This window comes from Rhipicephalus microplus, chromosome 1 (genome assembly GCF_043290135.1).
Source record: "Rhipicephalus microplus isolate Deutch F79 chromosome 1, USDA_Rmic, whole genome shotgun sequence".
In the NCBI taxonomy this organism is placed as follows: Eukaryota; Metazoa; Arthropoda; class Arachnida; order Ixodida; family Ixodidae; genus Rhipicephalus; species Rhipicephalus microplus.
Window position 1 is genome coordinate 245464193 of NC_134700.1, and position 16967 is coordinate 245481159.

Here is a 16967-nt window from a genome sequence, read left to right on the forward strand (position 1 = left end):
TAGAAGGATGATGTAATATAAAAAACTTCAGTGTTGGTATGCTTTTCTTTCTGAAAAAGGAAGAAATGTTGATCCATAACAAGCCTCCATTGTGGATGTCTATCAATTTTGAGAATGAAAAACAAATAAATGTAATAAATATGTGCATTTGTGCTTGAATACTGACAATGGGCCACTAAACACGGGGAAAAGCTATCTAGTAAAGCTTGCACCTCAATCCAGCAAATTTTAACAGAAGGTTCGGGGATGAGAAGGGTTGTTGAGAAATTTCTGCCTCGACATTCGAGAAATGAGGGAAGAGATCATCGAATAAAAAAAAGCCTAGCTTTGAAAGAACAGGTCCAAAGCGACACAGGCTTTCCCTTCGAGGTTGTCACCCATGACAAGTCATGGTGCTATTCTCAACACCCCAAAATAAAATTTACGTGAAATTGATTTCACGAAAAAAAAAAAAAAATCAATGAACCCAGAGAATGCCTTGCTGGGAGCATCCACTGCATGCAATGAATTCTAAAGGTGTGGCATGAAGCTCAAATAGCAGAAGAATTGCGTACAACAATAGCTTTGCCCTGAGTAGTGCCATTTCAGCTACTGTTGGGTACCCCTTAGAATTTTCATGAGCTGATGTGAACAAAACTATTATGTACACTGTGCCACAAATTTTAAAATTAGTCATGCTAAAATAATGAGCTAAGATTCATGAAAAACTGCAAGGTTATGCATTCTCAGTGGCAGAATCCAAAAATAAAATTTTTTAAATAATCACTTCTTTATTTTGACAGCACTGACAATATCTCGTCCCAAAAAAGGCAGCATTTCACTTTAAAAATGAAGCAAAATTTTTGGCCCAGCAAGAGAGGAGTCATCAATCAGTGGGCTCATCTTCACAAGGAACAATGCCAAATATAGCAAACTTTAATTTAGCTAGAAAACTTCCTATACCACTGCATAATTTCGGTGAAAGGGTTTAGCCTGAAGTCCTGTCTGTTCCATTTTTCTGTGTTCCAGTTGAATATATAACATAAACAGGCAAACGAGACTGTGTTTAACAGGGGTAATGTAGCTAATGGAACATAGTGTGCAGTTGCCAGACGAAGAATCATGTTTTCGAAGTGATGTGAAATTCGATGTGCGAATGTAATGCTAGATAGGCAAAGTCTGTGAAAATAAAGCTTTGTTTTTAAAATTAGCACTCGCATGTCCAGTGGCGCATCTAATGCTCCCCCTCCCTCTCCTCCCACAGAAATTTTTTGCACCAATTTCAAATTACGACCAAATGGCCCTCGACCACATCTGCCCGCTCAGCCCCACTCAATATAAGAAAAAATGCATCCCTCCCCCTCCAGAAAAAGCTTTCCGGCTATGCTCCTGCCTCTGTCGTCCTGGCATCTTCATAAGCTGCATCTGCTGCATTGTGGCAGCTGTGACAGCTGCGGCAAGGAGTTATAAGCAACACTGCCCCACAGTAACGCCGTTTTTCCTTACTTGTGTATTTGGAAAAGGCACGTCCTTTGGAGGCGTCTCTTTGTTTTGCTGATGCATGCATTTCACGAGCTCTTCCTGAAGTGCCTTGAGCTGCTTCATTTGGCCATGAGACAATTCTTGTCGCTGAACGGACTGGACAGACCAACCTGAAAACCAAGCAAACAACAAAACCAGCTATGAATAGCCTGTACAATCTGACACAAACATGGAACTAGACACAGACATGAGTGCAGTGCATGTGTGTGCGCATCTGGCTTTACGTGTGTATCAATGCTGCAATTCGAAGATTCAGAAAGAGGGGGCACATAAATATGAAGCGACACGCAATACAATAGACTCGCCGTAAATGAAAATCTATTAAACACAACTACTGCATAAACAGAACTGTCTCTAATAAGATTGGTTTAGTACTTGTATTCAGCAACCCTGTTCATCTCTGTAAACGAAATTCCTGTAAAGTGGAACATATTTTCTTGGTCCCTTCAGGTTCTGTTTAACAAGAGTCTACTATGTATAAAACTAGCACGGACAATGAATCAAAAAGAAAATAAAGTATCATAACATAAACGGGGGATACTTGAACATGCACTTGCACGAGCCATATCCAGTCGTGGCCTAGCAAGGTCACTGGACGAGAAGCCCAACTCCAAATCAATGCTGTGGCTGCTATCACTGACCTCCCAAAGTGCATTCCTCACAGTTCCACCAGGCGCACTCATAAGCCCCATTTTGTTAAAAATTCTTTACTACGGTACTGAAAGAAACTGAATCCAATGCTGCGAGTCTCCAGTGATGGTCTTTTTATGCTTAGTGTCAAAGTAGGCCTGTACTCTCCACTGGCAATCTATTCCATGTTCATGTTGAGCACGTAGTGTTTCAAGGCTTTATTTCACAAGTTAGCTGATGGCTGCAGAACAGTTTTCTGGCTGCCCTGATTTCTGCCTGCCAGGTTGGTCCTAATGTCCCACAACTTCTTTTACCCATTGTCCATGAATGGCTTTCGAAACTTTTGAGCAACAAATGCGATGGCAGACCCAGCAATGCCTCTGGTCGCTTACTCCAGACAGTGTAGAGCCAGTCCTTCATCAATGCTTCACCCAACCAGGGCACTACGCACTCACAACACGTTTTCTGTAGGACTGCAGACACCTGCACCGTGCAGGTCATGGCCATCCAAAATCGGGTTGTTTGTGGGTGGGCATGCGCAACTAGCTAGGGGCGAAACAGGGAGCCTCAAATACACGGGTAAACATTTCTCTGTAAACCTAGTTAAATTTATGGGAATACGGATTACGAGAGTAGATGTAGCATATATTTCCAGCTTTCGATTTCAACACTAGTTTTACAGGAAATATGATAACTAGTAGTGCAACTATTCACAACAAAAATAGCTTCCAAACTAAGGATGGGCAAATGAAAAGTTTGGCGTTTGAACCAAATTTGAAGCGAACAGTTCGAATTGTACATGTCGCAAATTACAGGGTTATTCCAAGTGAAATGCCCGAGCCCGAAATTCAGCCACTGGCGGTCCTATAAAAAAATTGAGCTGGAACGTAACTGTGAAAGAGTGACCCAAGTATTTTCGTTCAAAAAAAATTACGTGGTCATGTGAACACCCTTTGAATGTTCCAGCGAAAAGGAAAAGTTAGGTGGGAATAAATTATGCATATTCAACTTTGAAACTGGGCACAATGGCACATTGCATTTCAAATCATTCTATATTGACACTGTTTTTTTCATGTGACGTCACAAGTAAAACCATATATTATTTTTTAGCACAAACAGATTTGGCAAAGAAACCAAAAAACATGGAAATTCAGACCATTTCAGTAAAAACAGCGGCAACATCCTAGATGCAAAAATCTGTTGCCATGTTTAGAGGTCAACATAGTATCTGCTAAAAATATTTTCAGTCTTTTTAACCAAACATTTATTGAGAAAAATGTTTGCAAAGCTGGCATAAAATATTCTCATGAGATTACTCATAAATTAAGCATCCAATCCATTTGAATAAAAATATATGAAAGGGCTCATTATATGACTCAACATCTCCTCTTGTCACGTGAAAAGCTTTATTTCTTTAAATTTTCTTTAAATTCGAAAAAAAAAGAAGAAAGTCAAGCCTGTGCGGGAATTCCGAACATTCACAGCGTAACCTTGAGGAGCGACCTTCTTAAAGACCATTATAAACCATTAGGGCAACTAGTGCCAGTACAGGTGGTAGGTGCTTGCTGAACCATAATTCTAATCCGTAGTATTCTAATTCTAATCTAATCTAGTAGCAATCTAGTAGTAATTCTAATCTATCGTAGTAGGGCACAGCCCACTATGTTAGAATAACTATGATAATTCAGCGACCAATCCTGAATACTCGCCATCTAGCTCTTGGAGAGATGAAATAAGGTTGGTACTGGTTCTGGCACACCCATTTTAATGGATGATGAAGCTTTTCAGGAGCTTGTTGTCAGGAAGCGTTTTGAAAAGGAGTTGGGTGAGCTTTGCAATAGGAAAAGTATGCCTCGAAGGACATGCAAGTGTGTTGCATTGTTTGTAAATGTCCTAACAAGAGCCAGTGATCGATGACCTTCCATTCGTATTGGAAGCAAAGGTCACGCCGAGGTCCACTTGCATGCAGCGTGTCAACCAGGCGTTGTGGGGATCCTTAATATTTTGAAATTCTCATAACGATCAGAGGCACATCTTTTTATAGAGCGAAGGTGTAGATCAGGAAGTGTGCATTCCGGCTGTGTTCAGCGCTTGGCAACATACACCGAGACTACCCCAATGCCCTCGGAATTGCGCACTGCGCAGGCATAGGCAAACTCGACGTTTTGGCGATTTGGTCATGGTCTTGTTGCACTCTATAGTAATTTGATTACCAGAAACAATGTCCTTGACATCACATCCATATGCCTTCTGCAGCACCTGGGGTGTTGAATGCTTTGACATCCTTGTTTGCATAAAAAAGGCAGACAGCACAATCATAACCTTTATACTCAGAAAGAAGTATGTACCGTATTTACTCGCATATAGGTGCACCTCCTGTTTGGTCATGAGAAATCAGGTTTTTTTTCATTTCCGCGCTGATAGGTGCCACCTGAACTTGGCCACGATCAGTATTTCTGTACCGTATTTGCACGGCTGCACTTAGACGCCTTCTTATGTTAACTGAAGCGAGAAAAAAAAAAAGAAACAAGCACCCCGGCGGTGCTGTGCCAGCTCCGCATGCTCACCAAGTGAGGAAGGGAGGTTGCCTAGGTGTCGGAGTAACTTTTGCACCGACGTCGGCGTGGCTCCGTTGCCGCTAGCTAGCCGCACGCGCTCCGCATGGAACGCACAATGGCGTCCCCGTCAAGTGTGCATTTACAGTAAAAGCTCGTTAACTCGGATCTCACGGGAACGGAGAAAATGTTCGTGTTAACCGAATTCTGAATTATCGAACGGACCATGAAAACAAAAGGAAAACGTACACGGCACAGACAAAGCTTTATTTCTTAAAAAAAAGTGCGTTATTTTTGCCTGCCTCACCGTCAGAATTTCTGACAGAACGATCTTATTTAATCAATCAAGTGGTGGTGCGCACGTTCACTATTGCGAGAACAAATGCAGAACTCCTCGCCCTCTTCGGAGATAGCCCTCTCCGGAGTTGTCCGAGATAACCGGTGTGTGGCTAAATCCCTCCGAATTAATGAGCGTTTGACCTCATTGAAATATACACAGTTTTGCAGGGACCGCGCCGCGAGTCCGAGTTTACCGAATTTCCGAGTTAACGAGGTCCAGATAAACGAGCTTTTAGTGTAGTTTTCTGTCAAGAAAAGCATCATTGTTGTCGCGTTTACTATCTAGTCCGAAAATTTAAAAGCATTTCCACTTCCCCAAGCGAACTTTCACCTTCACTGCTACGGCTGCCACTAAACAGACTTGCACAAGCTTGACGAACTTACGGACTTTTGTCGCCATTGATTTTTTTTGCCGTGAACCTAAACATCGTATCACGCACGCTGCCCTTGAAGCAGTGCTGGAGCGCAATCTTTTCAATGGCCAATCTTCATGTTTAGTACAATTTTCCCGCAACAACATACCGAACTATAGGCTAGGCCTAATGAGCGTTGGTTGCTTTTTCTGTGGTGGTCACAATCTATTAAGTTGCGGTTTTGTACAGAATCAACGCAACTGTTTTTGGTGGCTCTACTTGAAGGAAAGAGTGGCTTGGGTGGAACTTGTAACATTCAAATGGAAGTTCGTGATTGGATTGCAATGTATTAGATATGGGGTACAAGCCCGTGAAATTGAATGACCGGTACCGTTCACATGGGGCATATGCTTCATAAACACTAGTACCGCCCCGCACAAAATTTTAGTCATGATAATTTCCATAATTAGGTGACCAAAAAACTTAATCGGCGAATTTCTACGATGGTGCTTTCACTTTGTCGTTCTCCTCCCCCCACGTTCGTTTCACTGGCAACGTGGGTCTTTGACTGGCAACGTGAGGCATGCTATGCACACTGCATAGCATGCCTCCGTTCTCTGACACACGAGACTGCATGCTTCACGCGTTTTACGCTAGTGTAGTCGATGAAGAAGGTCGTTTTGGTTGTACTAGTACGAATATTTGTGACTTCAGCCACGTATATGTCACTAACAGTTCATGCTGTGGTCCTAAATAAAATTTTAGGAAATTTTACCGCTTGCAATAGGGCACAGCCCGAACTTGGCGACAGATTTTCTGGAAAAAAGTGTGCCTGTTATGCAAGTAAATATGGTATTGGCTAGCCTGAATTATAGGTGACATTCTTCTAGCTAATTGACAGAGCCCTTGAATCACCTTTAGCCGACTAGTAGTAGGAAGGTCAGGGATTCGAATACCACCAAATAAAGGGATGATTTTTTGTCCACTTTAATGCTTTTCAATTTACGTCATAATTACTACACTTGCATGAAATACACCAGCTAATGTTCTTTAATGGGCAACAGTTAGAGCTTATCTTAAACTAATTGTCCGTAGGATTTTTTGGATGAATCTAACATTGAAGTAGCACTAGGACTCTCTGTTGCACAATGCAGCATTTCAAGACTAGAGTTGCAAAAAGGCCACGTAATCTAATGGTATGAACCTTGGCGACCCCAAAAGCTTAAGCATATTGCCGCTGCCTTTCTGCAGGGCAGCAACCAAACATCATTATCTCAAAATTTTGCATAAATGTGTTCCTTATAAGTAGGGTTGTTCGTTTTCGGGTAAAACCCGATTTTACCCATTTCTTGCACCCGAACAAGTTTCAGGAGAATCGGGTTAAACCCGATTTCTCCCCGAATAAACCTCCCTGTAGCGATCAGCACAATCGTGAGTTGCTGCTAACTCGTGTTGATGCTCTTCCCCTTCTCTTCTCACCACTACCTGTCTCCTTTGTCACCCCTTTCTCCTCTCTAATCTTTACATCCCCTCTCTCCTCTGCACGCACATGCGTGAGAGCGTACATGCACCCCCCCCCCCCTAAAAAAATGCTTACAGAAGAAAGTGGGAAACACGTTTGAGGCCGGCCACGCTTCGAGTACATTGTGAACAAATTTAAGGCGAAAGAAAAGCAAAGAAATCTGCCCCTTTGCCCACTGCAGATTAGTCTCGGGTATGTGCACCTGCTTCCAAGAATTTCACGCGGAAGGGACGGGTGACCAGTCGGAGGGGGAGAGATTGAGCGACGAAGAAGCCAGCCATACCCTCCCCCAGCGTCCAACCCCGCGCGAACGCCCCTCACTCTCTCGCGCGACACGAGACGAGATGCATATCGCTATCCTCACTTAGCATTACCAGGCACGTCTTGTGAGCGCAAAGCCACCGTCGCGGACATAAGGCGGCACCGGAAACTTCAGCGTGGAGATGGGAAGAAAACAAGACACTGGATGACTGGTGTAAAGAACATGAAGATCTCCAGATCGCAACGAAAGACAGTGAAGGCACCCGCACTTTAGTGTGCAAATATTGCAACACCGAGATGGTCACCGATCCAGCGAAGAAGCCCTACGACCAAATTCGTGAGCATCTAATGTCATCTCGTCATAAGAAGTTCAAGATGGCTTCCAAGGAAACTGAGACTGCGGGAACGTCTCGGCAGACGCTTTTTGATATGTCCTGTAGACAGCGTGCGAAAGAAACTGAAGCGGAAGGCGTTATCCATGACTTTGTTCGTGCCCTAGCGTACAGCGGAATAAGCATGCACCAGACGGACGGACCACTGGGAGACTTCGCACGCAAATACTGCAAGGCCGCGAAGACAATGCCAACAGGACAAAGACTTCGGCTGAAATACCTGAAAGAAGCTTTTGACAAGGACATGGAGAAAATCCGCGATGATATGCGAGATGTGAAAGTGAGCGTCATCGTCGATGAATCCCCAGACATCACTGGTGTGCCTACCATCAACACTCTCCTGTGCTACTATAGCCAGAAAAACGTGAAGAAGCACGTTGTTCTGGTCGACGTCGACAGGGTAAATGCATCGAACAGTTACACGGTGGCCAGCGCAGTTAGCAAGGCACTCCTGACGGTTGGCAAGACGTGGAAAGACGTAATGGCAGTAGCCACAGACTCGGCGGAGTACATGCGAAAGATGGTTCGAGAAATCTGTCAGGCTGAAGGGATCCAAATCTTGCATGTGAAAGATATAGCACACCTTATTCATGTGAGTGTTGACCATGCCATTTCTTTACCATGCATGTCTGATGTTCGATCCGTAGTGATCAAGTTTGGAGCGTTATTTAAGCACACTAACAAGCTTTACCAAAAGTACACTGAAATTTGTTCTTCTAATGGCCTCTTTGGACCTGACATTAAGAAGCCACCTTCTGTTGTCCCGAATCGATGGCAAAGCTTCTACAAGGCACTTGTGGTAGTCGTAGAAATGTGGAGCTCGTTAACAGAACTTGCTGAAAGCTCGCATGATAGCAGCAAAGCGGAAGCTATTCGAGGGATACTTTCTGAAAAAGAAGTTGTTTATGCGAAGGCAATCTTGATGAGAGATGCACTCGGCCCACTTTTGGAAGCCCGGAAAACGCTTGAAAGTGGGAAGCTTTTGATGCCCAGCTTTGATCACCTGGTAAACGTGAAGCTGCAGCAGATTGTCGGGGAGCTTTCGGCGATGATCGGTAAAAGCGATCAGGCCAAAGCTGTTTTGTCTATGTTACCCAAGCACAGCGCTAATTTAGTAAAAACATGTTCTGAAGAGTTCTGCACGAAACTCGCCACAAAATGGCGCTGCACTCTTGGACGGAACGTCTCAGAAAAAGAGGAAAACCAGCTAACTTTGTGGAAGTTGGGAGCCGTCCTTGATCCGTTTCAGAAGCGTCTGCTGGGGCAGTCATTTGAGGACTACCGACCTCTGTTCATGTCCGTAACCGACAATGTAGATTCCCTTAATGACGAGTTCAACCAGTATTTGCTGGAAGCGAGCCCCACAAACCCAGCTGTCGAACTAATCGAGTATTGGCATGACTCTACTTCTCGCTACCCAAGGCTTGCAAAAGCTGCACTGACATTGTTGTGCCTAGCTAATGGTAGCTGTGATGTGGAGAGAACTTTCTCCCAGCCGAGATATGTTCAACGACCGGACAGATCTCGAATGGAGACTGACATGTTGCGCATGCAGATGATAATGTATGTCAACAAGGACGTGTAAAAAATTGATGACCAGATTTTGGAGAATAAAATGTATAATTTCTAAGAGTCAATGTTTACTGATTCATTCATTTTCAAACACCATTGATTCATTTTCAAACAAACACAAAATTTCGGGTAGTATACTGTATTTGCTATAATACTCTGGTGTCTGTCCCAATTACCAGCTTGAAACACCAAATTTGACGTGTTATACTTAAAAAGCCCGTGATACGTTTTCATAAGCTCAGTGTAAGTTCTGATAAGTACAACCGTATATTTAACCCGAAAAAACCCGAAGTAAGGAATGGTTTCGCGAAAAAAACGATTTTTCCCCGAATATCAGTTTGAAAAATACCGCCCAATTTTTACCCCCCGAATTTGAAAAAATATAAAACCCGAAAACGAACAACCCTACTTATAAGAGGCAAGAGCACGCAGTGTTTCATGGCACAATTTTATAAAATTTTAAGTACTTTATTATGTCAAGAAAATTGTTATATTGAAGTTTGTTATGTTGAGGTTGAACAAACAAGAAAGTAAAGTGTGATCCATTCTTGCATACCGAAATAGTGGCCCACGCCGAATGCAACAGCAGCAACAGCCACAAGAGCAGCCATGGCTGTCAGAGCCCAGTTGAGCCGAGTGTTCGGCACATGCTTGTACCGGCGCACTCCAGACCGCATCTCAAGTCCTGATGGCAAAGAGGCATCCGATGCCACAGAAGCTGTATCCATCCAATCCGAGCCACCTGGCACTTCCAAGTTGCCATAGGAACTTGCAGTAGCTGCTGCATACGAAGATACAGTGACTTCAGAGGTGGCATCAAAATAGTTAAAAAAGTGAAATGCAATTGCTTATGGAACTTAACGTGCCAATGTGATTCAAGCTATGAGAGACGCTGCAGTAGTACGGATAATAATGATCACTTCTGGTTTTTTAATGTGCACGGCAACTGCACAGTACACAGGCTGCTAGCATTCTGCCTACTTTTAATCTAGACAGTCGTGGCCAAACTCAAACCAGCATATTTGGGTCCAGAGCTGAGCACTGCATGCACCTACCATTGCAATGGCCCCGGACTCAGAATTATATAATGAAGGCAATAAATTCAGGCTGTAGCACCCTTAGATCTTTCACATGGTGTGATGCTACTGCCCAAATGTTCTGGCATTGGTGCCTACAGGAGAAGCACAAAGGTAGGCAAGATTGCAGGTATTTACGATGAATGTACTGAACAATAATGCGGTAAATATTACTAGAGCATGTCAGTTAAAAAAGTTGCTCACTATTTAGTGCAAAAATAAACAAAGACAAAAAACAGTGCTGTGCCCATGTAAATTTTGTTCTTTCCTTGTTCGTTCATGCGCAAAAGATGGACATGAATTACCCATATGCTCAAGCATACAGGAAGAACTTGATCTTGGAACAAGTCAGCCACTTCAACTAACACTCTTATGTGGGCCCCAACCAGTTACCCATTCGTGGTTGAAACTGAGCATCAAGGTGAGAACAGGTGACGTAGGCCTTCTCATGCAGCAGAGGACACAACTTCTATAGCACAAGCTTGCAGACAAGCTTTTTCTACTGGAGAGTGAAACCTCTTTACCGTTAGCAAGTAAAAATTGTAAAAACACCACCTCTACATTGTAAGCATCTTAGATGTGCTGTCCTTCTTAAGCATCTGCTACCAATCACAATAGACTCAAAGACTAGAAAGCTCCTAAACTCTATTTTCTGTCTCTACTATGATTGGCTTTTATATTTGCATTCTGCACTTGTGTTCATCTTTCAATAAATAGAACTCCTGTTAAATAGAACAAATTTTCTTGATCGGTTCATGTTCCATTTAAAGAGTTTACTGTAGCTACCTTCACACTAAGTGTGTTCCCATGTTGCTTGAGGCACAAGTGCATAATGTATCGACACAACATGCATAATACGCATCGGTTTAAAGGAAACATGGCTCTTCAAGCTCTGTTTGGTTGTTTTTGAACCTAATTTGCTAAGAATTGGCATGCATGTTTAGTTTCTCCTTTCGAGTGATTCCGAAGATGCAGTTATAATTTCTGTAGGTTCAGTGCTTTAGGATACAATTAGAAAGACAATATTTTTTGTTCTTACTTCAACAGAGAAATAAACACCCCACAGAAATATGCAAGTGGCATATGCATGGATAGGTGAAAGCACAAGGCTCGCCACAAAGAAGGCGTCTTTATGATTGCATCATTATTTAATTCTTTACGGTACTCTAAACTTTATTGTTTTTAACCTGGCCATGCAGTGGTCAAATAAAAAGCAAATTTTAAAAACCTTCAAACAGAACTCATTAAAATGTGCTTGCTAGGTTGTGCACTCAAAATCCTCTGCTCTGTGCTGCAAAGAGAGCTTTGTTCTTTATGAGAAAGTCACTGATACCTCGCAGTAGATGTTTTGCTGGGCATCTAAAATAGGTATTTTGAGAAAATCAAATAAACAATTGTGACATTCCACTGCGAAGAAGCACAAATGTATGTGCAAATGCACACTTGCAAACTTTTACTCGGCCACAATTAATGTACCTCAAAACAGAAAAATGCAAGCGTCTGCGTGGCATCACTGAATATGTTACTTTAGCATCAACACAGGCAGAAATAAATAAGGTGTCTTAGATGTTTCCTAATTAATGATAGAGCTGAAATATTAACCTGACAGACAGGAAACTTAGCACCTGGAGAGTAACAGATGCAGATTTCAAAAATGCTATTCCCCAAAAATCCAATTTTTTAATGATTTTTTTGGGGGGGGGCCCAAGACCGACGTCCCATGAAAACTCTTGCCTGTCAGTTAATCCCACAAAACCTAGACAACTTTAAAAAGTTAAGTTGGTGGTAGTGGTGCATTAAACTGCAGGTAGCTCTGAGAAAAATGATAGACCACTTCCTTTTTTTGTGGCAGTGCACCCACCAAAAATCTTCAATTTATTGCCTGACCATCCTTTTGCATCAGCACCGAAACTGTGTTATATATCAAAATCAATGATAAACATACTCAATTATACTGAGGTTAAGAAAATGCATGATGTTCTATGAACATGAAGTTAAACTATTAGTTGAAGTGATGAGCCGAGGACTAGCCATTACTTCAAGCCTCCACCTTCGCCTATATTGTGCTTAGTTACAGAGTGTGTACCTGTATTTCATTCCCCGAAGTGTCGCAGAAAGATAGGATGTTCGAGATGTGACATACCAGATATCTCACTAAAGCCCATGAGTGATGCTGATGTATTTCTTATAGCAGAAGAGCTCAGAGATTCGATACTATGGTCGGTGTCATCATCAATAATGTCGATGTCGCTGTCTCGGCTCCCAGCACTGGCATCCCTGTCCCCACCAGGTTCAGCATCTGCTTCCTTCTTGGGGTCCCCCGTGTCCATGGCCTTCTCCCGACTGACGTTGGCGGCACTGCAATGACACAGCTTGTTGGATGGTTCCGACTCCACGCTGGTGTCAACCACTTGTCATGCAATGCGAATGGAAATGACTATGAAAACAAAAGGGACATTGAGTTTAGCTTAAACGGAATATCAAGCATGTCTCATAATGAACTGTACACACAATAAAAGCAACATGCTTGTTACTTGCTTTGCTTAACGCATTTTCTTTCATTAAAAATATGAATTATTATTATTAATAAAAATTATATCAAACTTAATCTCAAACCATTGTGAGAACTGCCATTGCTTTCCATTTCTCTGTGATCTCTCACACATAGAGTAAGTTAAAAAAAGAGTAGAGACACACAAGAACACTGGGGAGGTATCAAGAAAGTGGAAAAAAAAATAAGAGGCAAGGAATATATTTATTCTGACCAAGATTAGGAGTAGCGTATATTACTGCAACTTGGTCTGCCTTTGGCCACAATTATAGTGAACTAGTGGTCCAGTGGCATGAACAGTGAGGTCTCACCAAGCCACTCTGGTATTGATACCAAGAGGTGTTATCAATGCAACATTTAATGGGTGTAGAAGTACGTCGTCTGCAAAAATAGCCTGCATATGTCTTTTGCAACTCACACACTGGTGCATGTTACCAATTAAATATTTGGCCTTGGCATTCATAATTTCATGCTAAATAATACTACTAAAACCATCCGAATGTGCCATTAGTGATTTCACCTGTTTCAAAAGAGCCGTCTAAGACACGTTCATTCCTTACTTTTCATCTAATGGCAAATCTTCGACGCGGCTTCCTTCTTCTACCGTTGAGGCTGGAGGATCCTGCAGCATACAAAATCTGACATTCTTCATCTCATTCGCTCATGTATCAGTAACTACACAATGACTACATTAATGATAAGTAACAGAAAATAGTGACAAAAAATGATAGGGGGAGTTACATGAAAAAATTATGATACAAATGTGAAGAAAGTAAAGACTACAAAAAGATGACTTGTCGCCAGCAGGGACCAAAGTTGCCACCTTCAGATTACGTACCCGATGCTCTCACCAATCAAGCTACTGCAGCGGCCGTTCGTAAGTTCACACCATCGGGTATATTAATGCATTTAAACCTGGAAATGCTAGTCGGTACTATCCGTAGCCATGGCAGCATTCACTAACGGGACTCATTCGCTGGATTTCGTGCCGACCAGTTGTGCCCCTGCGATCTCCGACTACAGCGCAGCTCTGGCCGATTGGGCTAGTCCTACGCCAACTCCTGACGCCGACAACAACTCTCGCTGAGTGGTGTCCCGTCCTCAGACTCCTGCGACTGTGTCTATCTTTATTATCTTCTCCTTACTTCCATATGTGGGTCTCCCTGCCCCACTCTCTATCTCTATATATTTTAATCCTCTATATCCTTTTAATCCCTCCTTACCCCATCCCCCATGAACTACTGTTGAGGTGTCGCACTATGATGCAGACAGTTACAAGGCTCACTTTTGTCTTATTTTCTCTCTTTTAAGAACCACTTACACAGCTTTGACTAACACTTCCAGGTCTAAATGCACAGATATACACAATAAAGTAGACAGGAGGATGACCGTTTTCTCAGCTCAATTGGTGAGATCATCGGGCACGTAATGCAAAGGTTGCAGGTTTGGTCCCCGCCGATGGCAAGTTATCTTTCTGTCCACTTTACGTCTTTTTATTTGTAGTTATTGTGATATGAATGTGAAGAAAGTAAAGTGGACGAAAAGATCACTTGCCCGTCGCAGAGATCGAACCTGCAACCTTCAAATTACACGTCTCATGCCCTACCTATTGAGCTAGGATAGAGGCCATCTCTGCATCCACTTCAATGGGTATATCTGTGCATTTAAACCTGGGAGTGTTAGTGCCCATCGCAGACATGATAGCGAGTGTGAAACACTTTTCTTTTTTTTGCTTGCTGGAATCACGCAGCACGTTATCTTCTAATGAGCTGGCAGCTGACCAATAATCCCTCGTCTCGCATACTAGCCTGAAGGAATCAAGTCTGCCAGAAAAATTGATTGATTGGTGTGTGGGGTTTAATGTCCCAAAAACCACCACATGATTATGAGAGACATCGTAGCGGAGGGCTCAGGAAATTTAGACCACCAGGGGTTCTTTAACGTGCACCCAAATCTGAGCACACGGGCCTACAGCATTTTCGCCTCCATCGAAAATGCAGTCGCCGCAGCTGGGATTCGATCCCACGACCTTTGGGCTAGCAGCTGAGACCTTAGCCACCTGACCACCACGGGGCAGACTGCCAGAAAAAGACCCTCATTATAAACGAAGGAAAGAAGAAAACTTTAAGGGCTCGGTTTTCTTTGTTAGAGACAGTATTAATGAGAACTAACAGACAAGAACACCAAGGAAAGTATAGAATATGTTATTGATGGTACTCATGATGTAAATGTGAAGAAAGTAAAGTGGACAAAGATAGTTCCTGAACCTGTAACCTTCAAATTACTCTTGGTCACACACATTAAGGTTAGAAGATGATGCTGCCAGATAATCACACTTCACTTTCAAGATAAAAATATAGTAAGTTATGAAGAGCTATAAATATTGACTTGAAAATGAGAATTACATGTCTGTCAAAGGGATTTTTCTGGTTGCCTTAAGGAACATAGGCATATGCTTATCTGATAAACATTGTACCTTCAACTTGAGTTTGTAGTGTTCAACTTACCATGACAACTAGCCCTCTAAAGGAAGTATCCTAGCAGTGAGGCATGTCACATTTACTCTCACACACAAACACACGCATTTTAAAATAACACATTTTCTAACAAAATAGTGTTATCAATACAGACATGTCGTCTGTGGTGCCGGACATGTGTCTGCGAGTGATAAGTGGCAGTCTAATAGCTAATTCGTGAGAGATTCAATATTTAACCTATATAAGTGAACCTATTAATTTAATTAGAAAGCTGAAACAACCTCTTTTGAAACCCATATCAACTTTTTTGATTTCAAAAACTGCAAGCAGCTGTGAAACTGTGCCAGGATGAATTCTGGTTCTCACAGCACATGAAATTAAAGCCATGGTGGCATGCATGACCACCCCCCTCATGATGATTCTGCACTATATAGTGTGGTATACATGACAACTATTCCCATAATAAAAGCAGCACCAGCTGCCTAGAGTTGCCTTGCCACCGCCCTCTCCCCCCCCCCCCCCAAAAAAAACACGGGTGTTCGAAGCATGTTGCAAAGCAAGTTTACTAATATTATTTTGCTTGTTCATTGTAGTTTTGGTTTACCCTACCAGTAATTTGGTGACCGTTTTAATTACTATTGTTAGTATTGTTTGTGTTTAATGGTGTTCCCACTTCTGCTGGGGCCCGAGTAGGCCCTACGGTATTTGTAAAAAAAATAATAAAAAGAAAGGGAGGGGACTAACAGAAGATTAATGAACAATGGATGCTATGTCAAGTCCGTGACATGCATGTGCCATTTAATGTAACATTGCTTTCCTTCAGTGAAATAAACCTAGCGTACATGTACACAAAAACAGAAAACTGAGCTGGCCAACTGGTCCATTACTGGCATAAAAATACCAGTGATTGCAATAACGCTCACACTAAAGATAATTGAGGTTTTGGGTTATTGCTCTGAATGTGCTGCAGTAAAAAGGAAGCCTGCATGCTTCTCTTCATAAAACTGTAAATATATTTTTTTGTGTGTCTGAATCCACCAGGACAATAACATTATAGACACAAACAAACTTTAAAACATGTACAGTGCATGCGGTAAAACAAATGTCGCATATTCGTACATATCTATATGCATCACATGTAATAATATGCTTTATTCCAACGACCGGTGCACTTGAAAACATCTTAAAAAGTTGTTCACTAATGGCTTAAAGAGTTTGGTGACAGGCAATAAAAATTTCCTGTTGTAGTAGCTGAACTGACGTCCATAAAATACACACAAAGATAAATAACAGCAATGTTACGCCAAAAAGAAAACGTCTAATGGCCCAGACTAAAAAACCCAGTCTGAAAAATGCCCAGTCTAAAAAATGGCCCAGTCTAATGACCCAGTCTAAAAAACTGGCCGGGCCGGTCTGGAATCAGACAGTTGCCAACCCTACAGCTGCCCTGCACGGACTACCTATTTATGAAAGCATGGTATCTTATGACTAAGTGCTGGAGGTGGGTACTGCCCTTCAGTGATTCGCAAGGGCATCAGTGGGGGAACGAACAATAGGTGGCAGATATCTGGAAAGGAACACGCCCCCAGCGCGTGATAAGATAGCTGTACAACTTTCACCCTCTCATATTCATCAATTGCCTTCGTGTGTGACAGCAACTAAGCACGTGCAAGAGACAACAGAGCACATGTTCGGAGTAGTGCGACAGCCAATGCGTA

General features: G+C 42.4%; 2 protein-coding genes across 3 annotated transcripts in view; both read right to left on the reverse strand.

Moving 5' to 3' along the window:
* LOC142814169 (uncharacterized) overlaps window positions 1-16967 on the reverse strand; it is a 578033-nt gene that overhangs the window by 54050 nt on the left and 507016 nt on the right. The gene's annotated exons all lie outside the window — the stretch shown is intronic.
* Window positions 1-16967, reverse strand: part of LOC119164234 (uncharacterized) — a 36044-nt gene that overhangs the window by 16413 nt on the left and 2664 nt on the right. For both annotated transcript variants that reach the window (XM_075891959.1, XM_037416385.2), the window contains exons 3-6: window positions 13333-13394; window positions 12365-12579; window positions 9702-9926; window positions 1486-1631 (exon numbers count right to left, since the gene is read on the reverse strand). In XM_075891959.1, coding sequence (XP_075748074.1) covers window positions 1486-1631; window positions 9702-9926; window positions 12365-12579; window positions 13333-13394 — 648 coding nt within the window. The remainder of the gene's footprint in view (window positions 1-1485; window positions 1632-9701; window positions 9927-12364; window positions 12580-13332; window positions 13395-16967) is intronic.